Here is a 21,020-nt window from a genome sequence, read left to right as displayed (position 1 = left end):
AACTGAATCATTAATGGAGTCTTAATTTGAGTCATGACATCAAGTGTTACTGGTCGCTTGCTAACGCTTTGTAATTTGTGCCACGGTTTAACATCCGATGTATCTTCAGGCGTTTTGAGCACACAGTTTGAGGAGTTTAATCAAAAGCAAAGAGCCACCGGCTGACCCAAACAAACACAATTTTCATCTAGTCTTTGAAAGATGTGCTCAAGGGCTGAGCATCTGAGCTGACAGAGATGTGAGCATTTCTAGCTTCATGCTGCAAAACGCTGTAGAAGGGCTGAACAAATGTCACTGTCATTTAAAACCATATGCTAAGTGCCTCACTAAAAACAGTCAGGAGTCCAGGGCAAGGCACACACCATTTGGTACCATAGTTTCAATTACTAAAGTAATGTGTTTTTGTTTTTCTCGCAGAGTCTGCAGCTGTCCGTGCTTTTCACATGAGCAGAATTAATTAAATGGGATGACAAGAAACCTGAGTGTGAATGTCTCTCTCAGGGTGGATATGGTGGTGCCCATTCTGTGCTGTATAATGAACATTTCCATTATGATCACAAGCTTTTAGAGCATTGTATATGTAGTTATAGTGTCTGATATCCCTAATAATATAAAATACCTTGAGGCACTCTGTTTATGGAAGACCTAAACTAATGAAATAAAATGTCCCAGCACGGTATCTGTTATGTGTGGAACTGTGTGCATGCACACTATCCATCACCAAGTGCCTCTCTATGGAACATTTTCATCAAAAGCCTTTTGTTTGATAATTAGGCAAAGCACACAAAAGACTCAGAAGTTACACCAGAGGGAGTGTGTCTCATTGCATCAGTATAGCAATGCTGTGGAGTGAAGGGAACTGAGCCAACCCTCTCTGTTCTCATTACCTATTGCAAAACTTTTAGCTTTATATGACCGACCATATGTAAGTAGTGTTGTTTTAATGTATCCAATGTTCATTAAAATAACCAGGGGATCAGAACTGTGCAGGATTTTGTAAGTTAGTTATTATAAAAATGTATATTGTGCTTGGCTATAATATTGGGAAGATGTAACTGGAGCCTAACGTTCCACAGCAGTTGTTTACATGGTGTCCTGTTTAAATAGAGCAACTCATAATAACTTTATTATCAATCATGCATTGCAAAAGACATACTAATGCCCGCTGTAATAACTGTTGAATTAAATAGAGGGAAAAAAACAATATCTCATTGTTACAAGATTGCTACTCTCACAGTGTTTCCACTGCAGGAACGTTCCCAGGGGAACAAGAACCTTTTTAGTAACTCATGCTGGTGAAGAGTTTAATTAAAAGCGTTTCGACCACAGCAAACAGACAATTTTGTTTCTACTCCAGGAGTAGTACTTATCAATGGAACGGGAACCTAGAGCTTAAGAGAAGTCCAGGGTTGCCACACCTTCTTAAACATCAAATTCAAAGACTTTTCAAGGACCCTATTTACTCAAATTCAAGGACCCAACACAGCATTTTTTGAGACACGGATCAGGGTTAATTACTGTTACAACGGAGAGAATTGTCATAATGAGAAGCTTGAATGTGTCCACATTTCTACTTACACAGAACGTAGCCTATTTATCATGTTGAGTAAAAAAAATCTAAAGAACTTGCACAAACTAAACAAAATTCTATACAAATAAATTCTTATACAATAAATGATTATTCAGGAAAAACAGACTTAGTAGGATCTAATATCCTAGTCAAACAGGCCAGACTAACAACCTGTCCGGGGTGTACCCTGCAGCTTGCCAACTGCATGCTGGGATAGGCTCCAGACAACAGATGTGAACAGCCCATTCACCTCTGCTTTTCCATTATAATGTTCTCTCTGCAGTCCCAGTCTTGAATCCTAAGCATGTCCTGGCATGTCCCACTTTAGCTATTTACCCACCCCCCTCATTCCTGGGACAGTGGCCTCTCATCCTGCCGCTAGAGCCCACACTCAGACCATCAGGGTCAGCTTTGCCTTTTTCTCAAATTCCCCCACTGCCTGTCTGCCTCTAGCTCTCTCTCTTTCACACACAGGCACACGACTACCGCCTACCAACCCCCATCCATCTCATCATAAAAAGCTGAAGGCCCCCCTGTGCTCCCTCCACCTCCTTCTGGCATTTGGCGCAAACAATGCTGACACAGCCCCCACCCTAATTGCTCCACATGTTCCACATGGCCCCACATGTTTCGTTTCTTCTCCTACAACAACTTCAACACTAGCTGTGACTTCAATTTGATTTGCTCTGCCAGCACCTAGTTCATACACAAAGGCATGTGCGCACACATGTATTCTTCTGAGTCATGATTAACCCTCGATTTGCTGCCCTAAGGATACACAGAGGTGTGTGTGTGGGTGTGGGTGTGGGTAGGGTAAATTGTAGGGTTTAAGGGTCTGTGCTGCCCCACAAATGTTTAGCCCAATAAAGAGCTTCCTGCTGCATTCCCAGTGACCAACACGCACAAACTTCTTAAGTTGCTATGGTTACACAGCTCTTCCCAGGCTGTGTTCTCTCAGCCACTTTCTACCTATTTAGGTCAAAAGGTACTTGCTTTAAATTATCCCTCTAACTCATATTTAAATTAAACAGGAATGTGCAAGAGAAACTTTTAATTGGTTACTTTTCAGAAAAATGTTGGTTCATTGTGCACTGGATTTATCAGTATATTGATATCCTTGCAAGCTTTAGTAATAAACATTACAATGAAAAGCAAGAATATTAGCATGACGAGAATAGGCGTGTTGAATTTGGCGCAACATTAAAGTGTACCAGAGTTTGAGCTGAGTGTTTAATGTGGTTATTAAATGTCTGTCTGGAGGCATTTTGTCAAATTAAACAAATGAACAACATTCATGAACTCAGCTTAGGTGGGAATTTGCTTTTTTTTCCCATTTATTTTTTTTTTTACAGACACAAAGACTTTGAATTAGACACCAGTTCCAACCTAGTAATTCAACAGCTTTCAACCACATGTTTGAAGTAGCAATTCAACGTCTATAGCAAACCACTAGGCGGAGGAGCTTTGGGGTTCCATGGGAACCTTTTTTCTGACCTTGATACCCAATATTCTTAAAATTCAACAAATCCAAGGTCTAACAACTTTGTTATTCAATGTTATTCATCAGCTTAATGTTCCTTTAAAGGAACACAGTTTTCCTTTATTCCAAACTTTAATCACTATCATTTACTCTCGGCCGTGTAATGCAATTAGCACAGTGCAATGTACAATCAGTGTATGAAATACAGCACCGCTCTGGCTCCAGATGCACCAGCATTAACTGTCACCCAGTGATCACTGAATTGTGCAACTTCTAACAATAATTAAAAGGCGTCCAATCTGCTCCCTGTCAGCACCGGAAACACAATTACAACAGCTATTATCAACCTAGGTTGGGTGGCGAGAAACAGGGAGGGAAGCATCACAAGAGAACACAGCCCAGCTCAATTAAAACCCACAAGTTTAGACATTGGCCTATTGGTCTGACAACAGTTTCCTGTCCCAGCTTGCTCCATCCATGAGACGGAACATTGGGAAAGAACAAAGGAACAGTCACCAGGATCTCCCACACACCTCCCACCTCCCCCTACCCTATCCGGAAATCAGCACAAGGAGAAATTATTCCAAAAGGACTCCTCTTGCATATACAAGAAGAAAGAAGAGTTGATTTGCTGACAACATGTGGCATTCAGCCAAAGCTGGCTGGAAATGCCAAAACTCCAACCTTTTTTTTTTTTTTTACTGGGGCACTGAACATGTTGACCTTGAAAGTTTCTGATTATCATGTTACTAATTAATTTTCCCATAAATAAGAGAGGCTGACAATGACCCGTCTCCAGCTTTTACTTTAGAGTTGAAAATTTGCCAAAATAAAGTGCTTACCTCAAGAATGTGCTCGTCTTGTTGCTCCCTGTCCAGTTTTCTTGAGGTAGTTGTAACCAGACCTGTTAGAGAGAATCAATGATAATGTTAATTATACAGACATATCATTTATTCTATAAAACAACAACCATGTGAATCATCATCATCATCATCATGTTATTAGAATACAGCAACCATAAAATTAGAAGCTAAATATTACTAAAAATGGGCCATGCTGATATTAAACTTGTCTGGTGACATAACCTGAACCCTGCTGGTTATCTCATCAGTCTTGCATGAGTTAAGAGTTTGCATCTGGAGGAGTGTTCTCCCTGTATGTCTTTCCTGTTTTTGGTAAAAACCAGTTGCAAGACAGCCTACCACTGCCTTACATATGTGAAATATCACAAAGGTCTGCAAATAGTTCCCAAACAGCAGCATAGCCCTGACACCCTGCTTTTAGTTCTTCCACAAGCTGAATAAATAGACAGCCAGTCAGACATTGCCCGCAGTCTCGAGCACTTTTTGAATCAGAGAAAAGGAAACTTCAGAGCCCCTGCTGTTAGTTGAAGTGTTTCAAGGGTCTTTTTGAGCTCTATCGTTCATTTTACGTGTGAACATTGATGCCATGTGACATCAATCACACAGAGGGGACTTTGTTAAGCCAGGCTTTGACAAAAAGTAAAAATAAAACAAGCTCATTTCTTGAGTTCCTGTCTAATCAAATTTTGAATAAAATTCACAAACAAGAGAAGAAAAAAGAAAAGGGGGGGGGGGAATCTTGCTTCATGGCTATGTTATAAGCAGCGTTCTGTTCTCACTACCAATGTAATTGCAACTTAGCAGAGACACTGAGTGTAGAGTAGACATGCCAACTTAAACCGCACCAGAGCTGTCTGCTTGCCACACAGCGCCTGATTAGCATAAAGTGAAGGATTTCCGAAACCCAAACCCATCAATGGCACATATGCCTGCAACGAGAATAGCAGGCCACAACTTACAGGTCCTGAAATAGCCGTCCCTCAGCACTGCAATTGAGGCATATGAGCGAGGCGCTTTTGCTCCCCCTTTTCATCCTCATCCTTCATAGGCTTTATTTAATCTTCACAGTGAGCTGCAAAGATTTAGGTCTACTGATACTCGGGTGGAAAAAATAAAGAACACCAAACATTTCCTGTAAGTGAAGCCTATTCTTATTTAATTGCTATTTAATGCTCTGATTACCTAACAGGGCTACATGTTTATGGGCAACACATTTAATTGAATTTTACATTAATATAAAATAGCAACCACTGCAGGTACAAATATGAAATAAAAATCTCAATTAACACAAAGAAAAACTGGCCTCTACTCTGCGTTCTCAACACTGTTCCATACACCCCCTCATTGAGTGAAAAGAGATGTTTTGTAACTGACGACACAAATTAAGTTTAGTACATTTATACGACCTGCAGGAATTACTCTATGCAGTGTTGCATGATGTCTGCAAGAAAGTTTGCAGAGGATCAGCATGGGTTACATGAGATAGCGAGCTGTAGATTTTTACCATCAAAGCTAACAGTTATGCTGTGCCACATCAAAACAGACCACGCTGACTAATTATTCATGTGCTTTAGCAAGGCTGGAGCTGATGGATGATAATGTTTTTAAGCTCCCCTGTGTGCTGTGTTAGGTAACTCCTTTCTCTGTACATGTATTACAGAGCAGGATACAGATGACAGTATTAAGCAAACTGAGAATTCCTCTGCAAATAACCTGCCTAATCAAAGCTTGACTGTGCTTAACAGATACAGTGCATGTAATAAAAACAGTATACTCTCAGTGCAGATGCAACAAATGTAACATTAGCGAAATCAATGAAATCACAAAATGACTGGCCTTTATCCAAAGCCCACACTGGAGAACACAAATTTGGTTTTCGTTCTGTCTCACGAGTCCCATTTTACATACTTAACTTGATGCGCAAGACAATGGAAGATGAGTTAATGACACATGCTAGCATATTACTAGACGCCTTTTGTTCATGGCTACACAGGCTTGTTCAAAAATGGTGTATAGTTTGGTTCAGGAGTAATCTCCCTCTCTCATTCTCCACTTGACACACAAATTAGCACTGCTACCTCCAGCTGGAAACAGGAATAGAACATTTGTTTTAAAAATGAGCTGTGGGGAGCCAATTAAGAAAGCAAAATTAAAAAGGAAGTAAAAAGTTCTTTGGTCCTCTTTGGTTACTTGCTGAAGTAAAAATAGTCACAGCTAACCTCAGTTAGTGAGCACGCTCAGATTTCATGTAGTATACCTTGCTGAAATTTCATTGTCCAGAGAGGCAATACAATTGGGAAGGTGTCATAAATATCAAGCGTGTTTGATAAATACAGGATATTGTTGTGCCTCTGGCAACAGCTGGGTGGCGACCTCCTCACAGCAGGACAGCAACCACTCTTTTCTTCCAGAATGTGTATTCTTAATAAACACCTCAAATGCAACAGATAATCCCGTCATATAGTGAGCATCTGCTTTTAATCATACCATCTGTCCAAGGTCTCTCTTTTCAATCGCAAAAAGTGCTTTCCACAGGTGTACTGGGTTGTTAAAGGATGAAACTAATGATTATTTTCTAGGGATGTCCTGGTCAAGTTTTCTTAGCCCCCAATCCGATCCGAGTCAATACTGCCGATACTGACTCACAATCCGATATTTTACATATCGGATCATACTTTTTAGATAATACAGTGCACACTACAAGTTATTAAAATCAATCCGTTGCATATGCCTGACAACTAAATAGCTGTGCATTGCATTAAGAAACAAAATACCTGCATTGAAGCTGTTCTGTGATGCTTTGTTTTATTATTTTTTTACACAATAAAGTATAAAATAACAAACCCTCTGTAATCGTTTTGCCCTGTCGCTGTCTGGAGGTAGTTTCTCTCTCTTGGTGTTTGGGTCCAGCGTTATTTACAATAATCAATTTCTCTTTTTGGCTTTTTATTCGAGGGGCTTTTGTTGCAATTGCAGTGGCGTGTTGAGTCGGATCTCCACCGCTCTCTCCTCCGAGCAGGCAGCTCCGTCCGTGGTGAAACTCTGCCGCTGGCGGAGCTGCCTGTTCTCTCACACAGAGTTGAGCAGAGTGGAGGAAAAGTAAAACCGTAAGTAAAACCATGACAGTAAAAACAATAGATCGGGTCAATAAAGCACAGTATAGCCGTTACCCACCAGTTTGAAAATGCCTTGACTGAATCGGGACATCCCTATTATATTCATTATGAATTAATCTTAAGTTCTCAATTAACAGAGAAATTGTTTGGTCCCTAAAATGTGTAAAATAGTTAAAAATGTTCATCAATCTCTGCCTGAAATCCAATGTGATGTATTCAAGTGTCAAAAGTCCTAATTCCAAACCCAAAGATTCAGATTCAGTTCCCTTTCACATTAGACAAAGAAAAGCAACTAATGTTCAAACTGGAGAAGCTGGAAGTGGGTAGGTAGGATAGCTCAAGATGGACAGGAAAGGGGAGAGAGAGAGTGGGTGATTAGCAGCAAAGGACCACAGGTTGGACCTAAACCCATGGTCGCTGCAAAAAGGACTCAGCCTTGGTACGTACTCTACAGGTGAGCTACCAGGGAACTCTGAACTAGGTATTGTTTTGCATTTTCCTCTAGTAATTAAGTAGTTGTTGATTATGTTTCTGTCGATAAACTGATCAACAATAACAATAATTCACTAACTGTTTACAGTTTCTCTACAATAGTCAGCTGAGCGGTTTTGGAGCACGGCCTCTTGGTGAAATGGTTTTAACCACAAGCTAAATTTTGCTGCTCTCTCACATTTTTAAAGTTGAGGTATTTAAAAATGTGGATGGAGCATGAAACCAGCATCCACATCAAGATGTAGAGATGTCTGGGAGGAGAATCAAACATCGGAAATTCAAAAAATATGTTGCATCTACTGTGGATGAGTGAAGCTATTTTGATGCACGTTGTGTTGTGGCTTAAACTACTTTTGTTTGCTTCTGTTCCATTTTTGTCTGACATGCTGCCAGATCTCTGACCACGGGACTTGCCGTCCACTCTAATATCCAAGCACTGATATCACTTTCAGAAAATAATTCACAACAACTTGTGTCAAATAAAATTAAACTCATTTCAGAAGTTTGTTCCCTCATGAAAAGACTACATGCTCACCAGGAAGGTCCTTTTATGTAAGTCTTTGCTGGCACTAGTGCTTCAGCCAATAAAGGTACATACCTCTCCATCGCTACCTAAACGTTAAGGAACTGTAAAATGATTGGTTGGTAAGCCAGAGCTCACCAGAGAAGTCTGCACTTCCAACCCACAGCCTTTGTCATAACACACACACACACACAAAAGCCATCCTCAGGCGTGGGCTGAGCTGGGCCGACAGTAATTATAGCCATGCTGTTTTGAGAGGGAGAGAAAAACAACAGCAGAGCAGCAGTGGCACTCTCAACCATGTCCTTGAGCGCTACAACCGCTGCTCCAAAATGGAGGCCTGGAGGGAGTTAAGGAGTCCAGGACATTGTTGGGCTGGTTCATACCCGGGCATTGCTGCTGTGATTAGCAGTCTTGAGAGTGACACACATATTTATGTGACACACATTTAGCTGTAACTCCAGACAAGCGGGAATGTGTTGGGTGTTTGCAGCGGCTGGACTTGTAGTGCAGTTTTTAAAGTCCTGGAGATGTTTAGTTTTGTTGTTGATGAACTGACACGAAGCCAGGAAGATTCATTATATAAACCCCGGTTATTTCTCTCTTGTGTGAAGAAAATAATGAACACGGACTGCAACATTTCTTATCCCGAAACCCAATGTTCAATCCCAGACAACTATATCAATATTCTCAACTTCATTATAAGTTAAGTGTCTGCCACTTGAGTCTAAAACAACACAGTGAAATCTATCTTTCCACTGCTCATGATGCCATCTATACTCTCACTGAAAACTGTGAGGCAGCAAAATCCAAAGGACTGTGTGAGTTTAAGAAGCGATTGGTACATCAAAGTAGGTGCTGTTTGTCGCTTTCTTCATAACTGAGTCTCAGAAATGCTGCTGACCAAGAGCTACTGACGGTTCACTTTTATTGAGAAAAAAAGCATTGCATTTAAAAGGCAGTGGAGGCAAACTAAAGTCCTGTTCTGATGTCTACAAACACACAGAATTGACAAATGCAACAAAGAGAGGTCATATAAGCTAATGCAAACACATTAATAGATGCATATGGTCTTTGTGAAAATGAGTAAAAGGCATTTAGCGGGGGGGGGGGGGGCACTGTTTACATTAGGATTGAGATATCTCAGCACCTCACAGCTGCAAGGATTATTTGTAATCTGAAAAGACAACCACGTCATGGAGGTTGGGGCTATAGGGGATTCAGGTTCCCAGGCCCTTGTGAAAGTGAATGTTATGGAGAGTTGTGTAAATGATTGGGACGCTTGGAAGCAGTGGAGCAGCTGAGGTACTTTAGTGCTTACTGGTAGGTTTGACCTATGTCAGTTCTGATATGGTCACAGGAAATCTGGGTGGTGGTTAAGACAAAGCATTGAAATTCATGCATCTTGAGATCGCAGGCATATTTTTTTGGTGTGGACAGTCTTGTTAAAGGATTTTCCCTTCTCTCATCTCATTGACCTTGGTATAAGAATAAATCTGCAAGGTCAATTAGACTGTTGACCACGTGTATATCAAATAATCAACTTTGAGTAAAGAAATGTAAAATTCGAATTACAAAGTTCTGGAAAGCTGATAAATGATCCAAATGGTCCACTTGGTGGATATCTTCGTTCATACATAACAGTGAATACATGTGACAAAATCAATTTGTTTAAAATTGTAACAAATGGATTAGCTTGCTTAGTCAAGTAAATCTATGCAAATAGATTACATTTTTTCAATTTGAGTTAAACGTTGGTCGACTTTGACCCACTAATGTGAGCTGTTGAGCAATAAAAAGGCATCTTGATGTGCACCAACAAGTGACATGGTCCATTTAACAGAGGTGTCTCAGAGCACTTCCATATTAACCCTTAAACAGAAACACTTCAAGTGATACAACATTCAAACATAAAACACTACACATTGTAATTTGACTGTTGTAATGTCAGCAACCGTGTTTAACCGGCTGAGCTCTCTGACATGAAATCATGTAAGGTTTGGTTTACCTCACTTGTTGTAACAGTGGGGGCAGCGCATCTCTCTTGTGACAGATTTGTCAATATACTGTCTTGACCACAGCCTCTATAAACAAGCCCAGGCTTGTCATTGTCAAATAAAAACACTGTCTTCCAATCAAATGTCTAGCAAACCAACCAATCGAAAGTCTAATTAAAAGGTGGCACTTGATCTGTGTTGATGGCACAAATGGTTACTTTATTTTACACAAAAAGAGCACGTCTGCTGGGCAAGGGCTTGTTTTTTTTTAATTAGGTTGGTCACTGCACATAATGGTTGGGCATTTGCACATTCATTTGTCAAGTTTCACTTTGCACAGAATAAATTAGTTCTCCTGTGGTGTTTTTGTGCATTTCATTGAATCTTGACTGATTTCAGAGACCCACGATGCCAAAATGTGGCAGTCTTTGGCACTTTGTGAAAAAAAAAAAAATGAATAGCACATTTTTTTAAAGATAGCATGCCACAAAAGTCCCAGGTTGGATTTTTTTCAAAGATACTAGGTTTAAAATGATTTTTGGCCAACTAAGCCACCATGACCACTCTTTGAAGTTTAAAAGGAAAATCAGCAATTGTACAATTTCCACATTTTCTTCTCACAATCTCCTTTGAGAGCTGTGACAATGGTTTGGCCTTCAAATCACCGGAAACATCAGGAAGTTGTTGGAAGTATCCATTTCCTATCTCACTTCCCCTGATAGTGGTTGGGGCTTTGGTAAACCACTGATAACACCAGTGTGTGTGTGCTTTCTCCCTAAAACAGAGAGGGTGTCACTGAGTTTATATGAGCGCCACGAAAAGTGGATGATTCGCAGCTGCAGTCCCAGTGGCTGTTTTCCCTTACCGTTTCATTCAGCCCTGGGGATGACAAATGCACATAAAACCTGTCGAAAGGTATCCAAGCTTGCCAAAGCACTACCTACGGCATTCCTTTTCAATTGATGACAATGAGCCGCAGGCTGCTGGCAAAGAAAAAGGATGGGCCAAAATTGTTTAATACGACGGTAAGAATTCACCTGGGTGTATCTTTCTTCATTTGGGTTTAACCACTGGAATGAAAGCTGCCATTATAGGGCCAACACAATCAGGTATAGACAGCCATATCCTATTAAAGGCATGCTCTTGTCGGCTATAACTACACCATTGTCTGGTGACGAATACAGATAGGCGCCATCATTATAGGGTAGACTTTTCAACAGGCTTTACGTGCTCTTACTACGAATCTCAAATGTCAGGTCACCATAGAGTAATGATAATATGGTCTAAAAAAGTCAATGGACAACACTAGGACAATTAGTGAAGCTTTAGAAAGTGCTAACACATAGAAAGATAGAACAGGTACAATAGGAAGCAGAGTAATGAGCATTGAGCAAGATAAGATCATTATCGTCGTGATCTTTGCTCCAGCTCTCCCTCCTCAGCTAAGATATGAAAACAGGAAGTGTTCAGTGTGTGTGTTCTGACTACATGTTCTGCTTGGTTGCCCTTTCCTAATACATCCATGTTCTTGGCATAAGAGCTCTGCTCAAAGTCCAGAAAGTCATAGCGCAGCAAAAGCATTTCAGGGAAGAGAGAGAGTGATTCACCAGGTAATGAACACTGCTCACTCTCCCACAGAAAAGGTGGGCAACTCATGTCAACAACCTCAGATGAACTAGCTCAGAGATCTTAAAACTCCTTTGCAAAGAGAAAATAAAACTAGACAGCTTGTGGGCTGGCTGTCTCAAGTACTGCATGTGTGGATAAACCATCCTTATTCTAAATCTACACCCAAGTGATAAATAAACTTCGATTACTCCACAATGCAACCAAGTGGCATTTTACAGAGAGTACATACAATTATGTATCTCTGTCTCACACAGCCCATATCCTGTTGTGATCTGTTGACAACAACCCTATGAGTCTTTATCCAGGAAATACAATTCTCCACAGGCGCCAAATCAGGCCTTAGGAGCCTGGAACAACCGTGGTCATGTCTGTGGGTGGGAAGAGATCTGTGCAACCAGACAACTGAGCACTGGTTCATCTTTTAAGATTTCACACCCGAACGTCATTATTCAAATTCACTGATCTCTTACTGATTTAGAACACATAATTCATATCCAGCTGACTGGCACAATTTTCACCGCACACAGCTCTGCCTCATTTTTTTTTTCTCTCACTGTTCCAATCCCTTCAAAAGCAAGGCAATATCAAACCATTCAGTTCTAAGCTCTGAGACGTCGGGGTTGCAATAGTGTATGCTAGAGAGAAGAGCTGGCCTTGCACTTTAATGACAAACTAAAGTCAGAGAACAGCCAAAACAGCAGGACTTGTTTACTTGGCAGAAATAAAGGAGACCTAAGCCTTTCATCCTGGACTGAACCAATGTGAGTCTGTGCGGAAAAAGGGCAACCAACGCCACCCAAGGCGTCAAGTGAAGCCTTCATATTAGTCTGAAGCTCGACAGGCTGCTTGGAAAGTTGCACAAGGCTGTAACCCATGATAGAAGGCAAGCTAGTTAGCTTGGAACACATGCCTACGAAGTTCCAAAACCCACAAACAAAACATAGGCCTTAACGTCTTTTCCTTTTTCCCACCCCTTTGTAGAGCTTTGTAGATATGCCAAGACGGGGCCTATGCTTCCAATGCAAGTTTAGAACATGTAATTACAGAGACTTGCATGTTGTAAATTTAAACATTTTCAAAAACCTGTAATATGCGGTGAGAATGCCATATTGAGTTGATAATGTGGACAGATATCAGGCCTATTTTTACCTCATTTAATACCACAGATATAGACAATAAAATATAATATGTAATCATTCCTCAAGACATTAAATCCAATTCCCAAGTAAAAAAATGGCTATTCAAACACGTTTGCAGAGTGCCTGAACAGCTATTCAGGATGCATAAATCACTGTCTTCTTTAGTACTCTACATTTGGCTCACAGTTTTCTCCTGTTTTCTCTCCTCACTTACCTCTCTACCTCCACTCCCTGCCACAGTCTTCAAAAACAAACAAGGAAGAAAATCAAAGCAACAAAGCAGTGATTTAATGACGTGTTCTCAGTCCAAACCACTCTTTGTTGAACCTGACGCAAGGGGCTCTGGTGTCCCACTGATAAAAGTTTTAACATGGTTTGATATGCATGAATGGGTCTTATCCTTATGCTTCAGTGTCCTCCATATAACCATTTTTTTTTCAGAGCTCTTCTGGCGCTTATAAAAAAGAACCACGTAAAGATACAGCCAAGTCTACTGTAAAGATGTTCTGCCCACAGTGGACTTCACCATAAGCTTCATATAAACTGTAATCCTAGGAGTAGGAAATAATTACTTCAGATATGTGGGCTAAGAAGACTTTATTTAACTGCTGAATAAGTGATGTACTGTAAGTTTACTATACAGGCTTGCAAAATGAGACAACCAAATAGCAATGCCTTTCAGTTCACGATCAGCTGCTTCTGTGTGAACATGCTAGCTATGGTACCAGCTATGGTACCATATTTTCACAGATTACTCATCCATAAAATGGCAAAAAAATAAATCAAATATATAATATATCTCAAAGATACAAATGATTGTAAAGATATTTTTCGCAGCTCAAGGTCTGTGTTGTTAAAATAGCGTTACGTATGACTGCTTTGTTGAAAGATAAATATTCGATTTTCCAGCACTTTTATTTTCAGCCTCCCAGACTTCTTATCAGCATACGTTAAGCGGGTTTTGTCAGGCATGTATACGAAACACCAACCTTACGTGTCCGCATACCTAAGGTTTCCCCTTTTCTTTATCATTTATTTGTTCTTTCTTTTTCCTGTCCACTGGGGAAGTGCCCAGCGTTACTGTGAAGCTTGTTTGGGAAGCACGCCGCATGATGAATCCTTATTTGGTCCGAAAATTCACATTGCCTCTTCCAACGAAAATAACTCCAGTTTGTTGATGTGACAACCTCAGGAAACAGGACCACACACATCAGTGAGGACAAACTGGAGCAACTGCTTCACTACACATTCCTTATTTGAGTTTAATTAGCACTGGCATTCATAGCTATAAGACACCTGTGTGTAAGCTGCGTAAGAAAGAATAACAGAATCAGTAACTGGCACTTTCAGAGACAGAGTTTAATCATCTAATTTTGCTACAGGGTTCTAGGTTTATCAAAATAGAAGTCATTTAAATGTATACTGTCCTTGATTTATTTTATATTTGTAAAAAGCACTGAATTAAACCTAATAGCTCTGCGTAGGTTCATACACACATGTTGACCAAATTCTTCTATGGATTCCAGCGTAACAGGAATAAATCTGTACATTTACAGAGGCTCTGTGCCTACATGGAGCTTCACTTTGCACCTATTACAAGTATTTCCTCTGCTATTCAACTAAACATAGCCTGCTCCTGCAACTTTAAAAGAACCCAATGAAATATTAATCATCACACCATTTCCAGAGTACCATATGAGAAAACACTTTACAGTGTTAGAGTGGAAAAACCCCCTGTAGGCTCATCCCACTCCTGTCCTGGGTTAAAATATTGTGTTCACACTGCTTTTCCTTTTCACAAGAAAGGGAACAGGAAGCCACCTTATTAGCCATGCACTACAGTGGATCTGAAAACCTGCTTTCAAGTCTCAAAGGATAATTTAATATGCAGCACAATTCTTCTTCTTCTCTATGTTTTATGACCTTTAAATAAGTTGCTGGGTTTAGATGAGAAATGTGCATGTGGCATTTCATGTTACATTTCTGTTTGTCATGTATATCCATCACTCAGGAAAGATATTCCAATAGATCCCTGCTTACATGGAAATAATAAAGATGTGACCGTAGCAATGTAAGTATGCTGTTTTTAATATTTAATCATTTAGACACTGGTTAAATAGACTGCAAACTAGAAAAATGGGCTACCTTCCGAAGCTTTGCCCTGTGGGCTGATTTCTTTGTAGTACTTAAAAGTTTCTTTCTCAACCTTGCAGCTATATTCAAGGTTACCATTTGTCCTGGAATACAATATCAGTAGGGAGTTCCTGGTCTGAGGATGCAATTTATAGTGACATGAATTGCCATCACAGTAACAGCAATCTTACCTGTCTTGGCGTTAATGGCAAAGAAACCCTGGGGATTGCCGCTGGTGATCCTGTAGCTGAGTTTATCACTGGCATTGGCATCTGGATCAACTGCGTTTATCTGGATGATCGACACGTCTTTAGGGGAGTTCTCCATGACAGAAGGGTAGTAGACGGGCTCGGAGGTTTGCGGCGCGTTGTCGTTGACGTCCTGCACTTCTATGTAGACCTCAACAAAGGCAGAGAGCGGCACCACGCCACGATCCATCGCATAGACTGTGAGCCAGTAGTGTGGTGTTGTCTCATGATCCAGCAGCTCTTGCGTTCGGATAATACCTAAGATATGAGGAAGACATAAACAAAATCTTTAGCCTGCATCATGTCAGGGAAATTTTTTATGTGCAACACATGCCCTGAGTGTCACATCACTGCCTGCACTATTAGTGATCTCTGAAATCGAATTTTGGCAATGAAGAGAACAGGAGCTTCAACACCAGTTGGCCCTGACAGGCAGGGTTGGTTCAAGGCAACTTGACTGAAACTTGTCGAGGTGGTATATTAACAGCAACCAGTCAGAGCTCTCCTGTTTACATTCACTGGCAGGGAAGTTTTTTACTGCCATGTGGGGGCTGTAGCCTTCAGCTGAGCAAACAAAATAGCTTTCAGAGGCCTGTGAGTTGTATAAGTTGACAATGGTTAAATGGAAGAGTGGAGGATGGGTAGGATTAGCTTTGAAAATATGGGACTGACTGGGAGTTTAAAAAAAGTCTAAATGCAGTATGTAGCACGGTTAGCGCTCTGGTTGGGTTAGTGGGCTGATGGGTTTAGTACGTTTTATTTTGTTTCTGTCAACCATAACAAGGTCTTAGTTTGGTATAAGAGACACTTTAATTTATAAGGTTTAATTTTGAATTTTTCTGTTTAAAAAATGGGCGTTTTTCTTTTCCTTTCTTAACATCTCCCAGCTGAAACTACTGAGGTGGTGATTGGGGGGGTCGGGCAGCACACACACGTGCAAATATATTGACAATCGCCGTTGGACTGATGGTGGCTGGTTGGAACATTTTAACATATTGCCCAACTTTAGTTAGCATGCAAATGTTTTGTATAAGTATGACTCAATCCAAAAATAATGTTATTCTAGTGAAACAAAAATCAGAGGCACAAGTTTGTATCAAAAAGGTACATTTTAATGTCATAAAATGTAGATGTAATATGTAATTGGTTTACTAAAACAATGGGGTAAAAACAATGCAGATCTGTTGGACGCAGATATACATGCTGAATGTAACATCTGTCAGCACTAGTTTTTATGTTTAAATGGCTGAAACTGGCCAGCAGCATGAACGTTCTTGTTGCTCTTTCTGAGGAAAAGCTAAAAGTAAAGTTCACAGGAGTGAATTTGATTTAGTGCTTTTCATCTCCACCCGACCCCACTCACAAGCACCAGGTGCTCAGTAGGTACATTTGGACTGTAGGAAAAGGATAAGTGTGAATGTGTGTGTTTAAATAAGTGTAGGGGTGTTTCGGTTTGAGGAAGACGGTGTGTGTACATGCCTAGATGTTAGTTTTCTTGTAAAAAGTGTTACTTGATGTGTTTCCATGCACACTAATAATCCAATTATAACCATACTAAGGTGATGTCTTAATTACTGCTGTTGTTATGTTAGATTTGACCCGACTACCTTAAACTGTAGTAAGCATAACGTGGTTAACAGATCTAAATGAGCTGTCATTTTTTAAGGGTGACATTAAAAATGCTTTCACAGCAAATGAGAACGCTTATATCAGTTTTCATCAAAATAAAAACAAAGTTCTTCTATTTTACTTGTCTGATGTTGTTAAGTTTCTGAAGGGTGTAAAACATCCTTCAGATGACTCTCTCACAAAGTGAGGAAATTAATTAACTGTGGGGCATGTGAATGCCGTATTGCAGCAGTCACCTTGATTGGTTATTCACTGTAATCAGGTTATGGTGTGAACATAAACCAACTGATTAGTGCTTAAAGAATAACATTTTGATTTAACAAAAACAAAAAGAAAGGTCCTCATAGGGAAGAAAGTGAGGGAAGAGCTGCGCATAATAAAACAAAACTATAATATTTGGATAACTTGCACATGTGAGGTCCCATTTCAACAAGCACAAAATATAAGGCAGTGAAGGGCAACATAAACATGCAAATATCTTCCAGACAATGGAAACCCTGACAACCTTTATAATAACAACCATTCCCATGTCTGTGTTATTTGCAATACCTGTATAACCTTGCATAAGTGCAATGGAGATTTATAGCTATATTTGATTTTATTGTTATACGGAACTAATAAGAGTGAATCACGAGATAGGCACACCCGTATCATTACCAGGTATGGGTGTTGTCCATTTGCTACAATGACTCTGAATCTATAAAACAGTTACTGGTGGCACAGATAAGGGAGCCTCCACAAAACCATATACTCAAGGACACATATCCAAGGTTCAAATAGTTTATGTAGACTATCTCTCTGTTGCTTCTGCTGCCTTTGTTCACTCACTGTAACTTGACGCACTGCTATGAAGGAGTGTAACAGAGAGCAGCCAAACAACTTGCCTTGGGTAATGACAGATTTGTCAGAAATAGATAACACTCCAAATGACTTGTCACAAAATTCTCAAATTTAACACGGCAGGGGACTCCGGGGGTACAGCTCATTTATTTTCTCGCCCTGCTTTACTTTAGCGTCCCCTGCATTTTGGGCCTGGGATCCTCTCTTGTCATTAGTCATCATTATAGCTCTCTCAACTTCGCTTGAGGCATGTAATAAGAAGGGTAGTCAGGCAAGGGAAAATAGGTAGCTCCCTGATGTTTCCTAAAGCCAAGAGTCCCACGGCAAAATCAACATCGACCAGTATACCAAGAATGCAAATTACATGACTCCATATAATGAAACTGAAGGCTTCGAGCTGACAATACACATTGGGGAAACGCGACTAAACATTTGGAGAACTCATACAAAAGAGTAACATTTTAAAACAAGTTATTATTAATCATTTGCTAGCAACAATTTAGAAATAAAGTAACGCAGAAATGGCTAATTTATGATATTACTGAAGCTGACAACTTGCAGAGGACAATAAAGACTGCAACAATAAATTACAAACGGTAGACATAAATAAAAAATGCAGATGCTTATGCGAGGCCTGAGCAGACACAAAAGGATAGGGGGATAACTGTTTCAGACAGACAGGGAATTAGTGGAAAAAGGCAACATTAAATAGAGAACATTTAAAATGCGAATGAATGAGATGAAAATGGTTGAAGAGGTTGTTGTGAGGACGGGAGGTACAGTAGAACAGAGGTGGTCATGTGTGCACATGCACGTGTTAATAAGACACAGTACAAGAGAAAAGAAAGAGAAAGAAGTATGAGGCATCTTTTGTGCCTCTGCCAAAGAGGTGCCCATGCTTGAGTGCTCCTCGCTCTGACTGGCAGACACCAGCGTAGCAGAACAATTCCACTTTCACCGGGGTCATGCTTTTTGCTCACAGTTCTTCGCCTTGTATCTATCAGCATACAGGAGATAACTTCATATTTTTCAGTTACAAACCTTGCAACATGAACACAGCTGCATTTGCAAGAGGAATGTTACTGTCCACACTTTTCAGGCTAAATGTCAGTGCCAGCTCGCACACTTAAAAGAGTCTCTCTGAGAGACTCAAAAACAGACCAACTTTGACCTTAAATGTGTAAAACAGCACAGAATATAAAAAGCGATCTGCCGTGGCCTTTGGCTGAATAGTTAGTAACAAAGCACATGAAAGGTGAATCTGAAGAATTTAGTTGCCACACCCATCCCATATACCTAATCTACCCACTAAGGCAGAAGCAAAACCTGCCCTCAGGCCACAAGAAAAAGAAAACAGACCATGCACCAGCCTCTGCCAGATTTGCTTTCCGCTTTTTTTCCCCTTGCTCTTTTCTTTTCCCTCTGGCTTTGTTCTTCAAAGTTACTTGAGCACAGTGCGGTGGAGTCTTCAGACAGTCAAAGGATTTCAAATCATAAAGGCCAGCAGGTATTTTTTACATACGAGTGTACTTGAAGCAATGTCCTGTGCAGATACACAATGAGTTCATTCTCCACAAACTTACAGTTACAGGGAGGGCACAGTTTGCCACAGTTTGAAGAGGGTGAAATTTGTTTTCGAAAAGCTGCTAGAAACTGTTCATTGCATGTCACAAGTTGTCTAGTGAAACAAAGTAGAGTAGAAGATATGGCATATGCTGTATAAAATAGGTATAACACAAGATTAAATCCAGTTTGTACCTGGTGCAGATTTTCTAGTTCCTGCCCTGACTGTGGAAACTTTAACTGTTAACAATTCACCAAGAAATGTTGTGATTATGTGCTGCCAGTTCAAGGTACTCCAGGACTTCTCTCCTCATTCTGATAGTTGAAAAGTTGGGGCTTGCTTTGAACTACCTCAGTTAATTCCGCTCACCCCTACCCCACATTCCTCAGCCTTCTCAGGCCTCTAGCTCCCATGCTTACATAAACTTTCTCAGTGCTTACCCCCCCTCTCTCTCTCTCTCCATAGCCCTGGCTAAATGCTTCAAATTCCACTACCACGTTGTAGGGCCTAGTGTAATAGAGTCCTAAACTAAGCTTTCTGTTACCCAGCAACTTAGTATCACATCATCCCAAAGTTCCCGGACATCTATAGCCAAGATCTCTGCTTCAAAGATAATAAGCCTGTAAAATGCCTGAAAACCTCAGAAAAACTGTGGACCAAGGCAAAATTATGTTTTGCTGCTGTATATTAAATGCTTTGCTGAAGCACTGATTTCATCAATTCAGTGCAATAGGATGCAGTGGTTATTAGTAAGCAAAAAAATGACTTAAAATCTTTAGTCAATATAAATATCTTGTGTTGTAATGTATTGATATACTAAATCACTTAAATGGAGGTGTTTTATTTATATGTGTAAAGGTGTAGGGAAAAAAAAGAAACTGTTAAAGTGTAATATTCATGCAGTTTAGCATGAGTGGAAAATATCTGATTATGCTAACCTAGATGACAAAAATGTTCAAATAAAGTTTTGTGATTTGAGTTTTTTGTGTACCAGTTTATATCATTATTTAACAGCAATTCGATGTGTCGGCCATATTTCATATTTTTCTGTTTCACTTTTTACTCTAAACAGGTTATATATCAGCAAGCTAATGTAAGCTTTGTCAGTTACCGGTTATTCAGTTAGCTATACAACAGTTACATCTGGCAGTTAGTGGGTGTAACTCTCTAGCTGTTTCCTGGTAGTTTTATTGGTATTAGATTTGAAATAATCTCAAGAGATCATGGTTAGAGTTCTATATTAAAAGCTGGCCTTTTTATGCATTTGTATACATGTATAAAATAGTGCACATGTATTACTATGAACAAGCTTGCACTAAGTACCATGGCTCTGTGACTCACACTGTTTTGTCTGAAGGGCACACAGGGGTCACAATAATTTAGGATAGGTGTTGGAGATACTCATAATGATGATACAGTGTCACACAAAAACCATGTCTATCTCATCTCCTTCAATATCCCGGCCCATTGAGCCAATGAGCCATTTCCACTTTATGCATCACTGTGCACGCTGTATATTGTCTGTCCTGGCAGAAAAATGGCTGTCAACAGCTGGCTTAAGGGAAAATGGTACTTAAGACAAGCTCCCTCATTTCACCGGCCTAACAATGGAGAACACTGATACCCTCTATGTCAGTGTAATCCTTTTAGTTTTCTTAGTGGGATACAAAACTGTTTCACAGCCACTACTGATAATGACTTCAGAATTTCTTTAGCCATAATGTAAAACACATGCCTAAAGAAAACATGAAAATTATTTATTTGTGCACTAACTGCGAGTGAGCGCAAAAATCTTTT

General features: G+C 40.1%; 1 protein-coding gene across 3 annotated transcripts in view; it reads right to left on the bottom strand.

The window, feature by feature from the left end:
- Nucleotides 1-21,020, bottom strand: part of fat1a (FAT atypical cadherin 1a) — a 70,777-nt gene that overhangs the window by 38,582 nt on the left and 11,175 nt on the right. For all 3 annotated transcript variants that reach the window (XM_035659859.1, XM_035659860.1, XM_035659861.1), the window contains exons 3-4: nt 15,134-15,448; nt 3,893-3,954 (exon numbers count right to left, since the gene is read on the bottom strand). In XM_035659859.1, the coding sequence (XP_035515752.1) occupies nt 3,893-3,954; nt 15,134-15,448 (377 nt within the window). The remainder of the gene's footprint in view (nt 1-3,892; nt 3,955-15,133; nt 15,449-21,020) is intronic.

This window comes from Morone saxatilis, unplaced genomic scaffold (genome assembly GCF_004916995.1).
Source record: "Morone saxatilis isolate NCDOM2014 unplaced genomic scaffold, NCSU_SB_2.0 Contig17, whole genome shotgun sequence".
NCBI lineage: Eukaryota > Metazoa > Chordata > Actinopteri > Moronidae > Morone > Morone saxatilis.
Note: the sequence above shows the minus strand (reverse complement) of the source record. Positions and strands in the feature narration are given on the sequence as shown.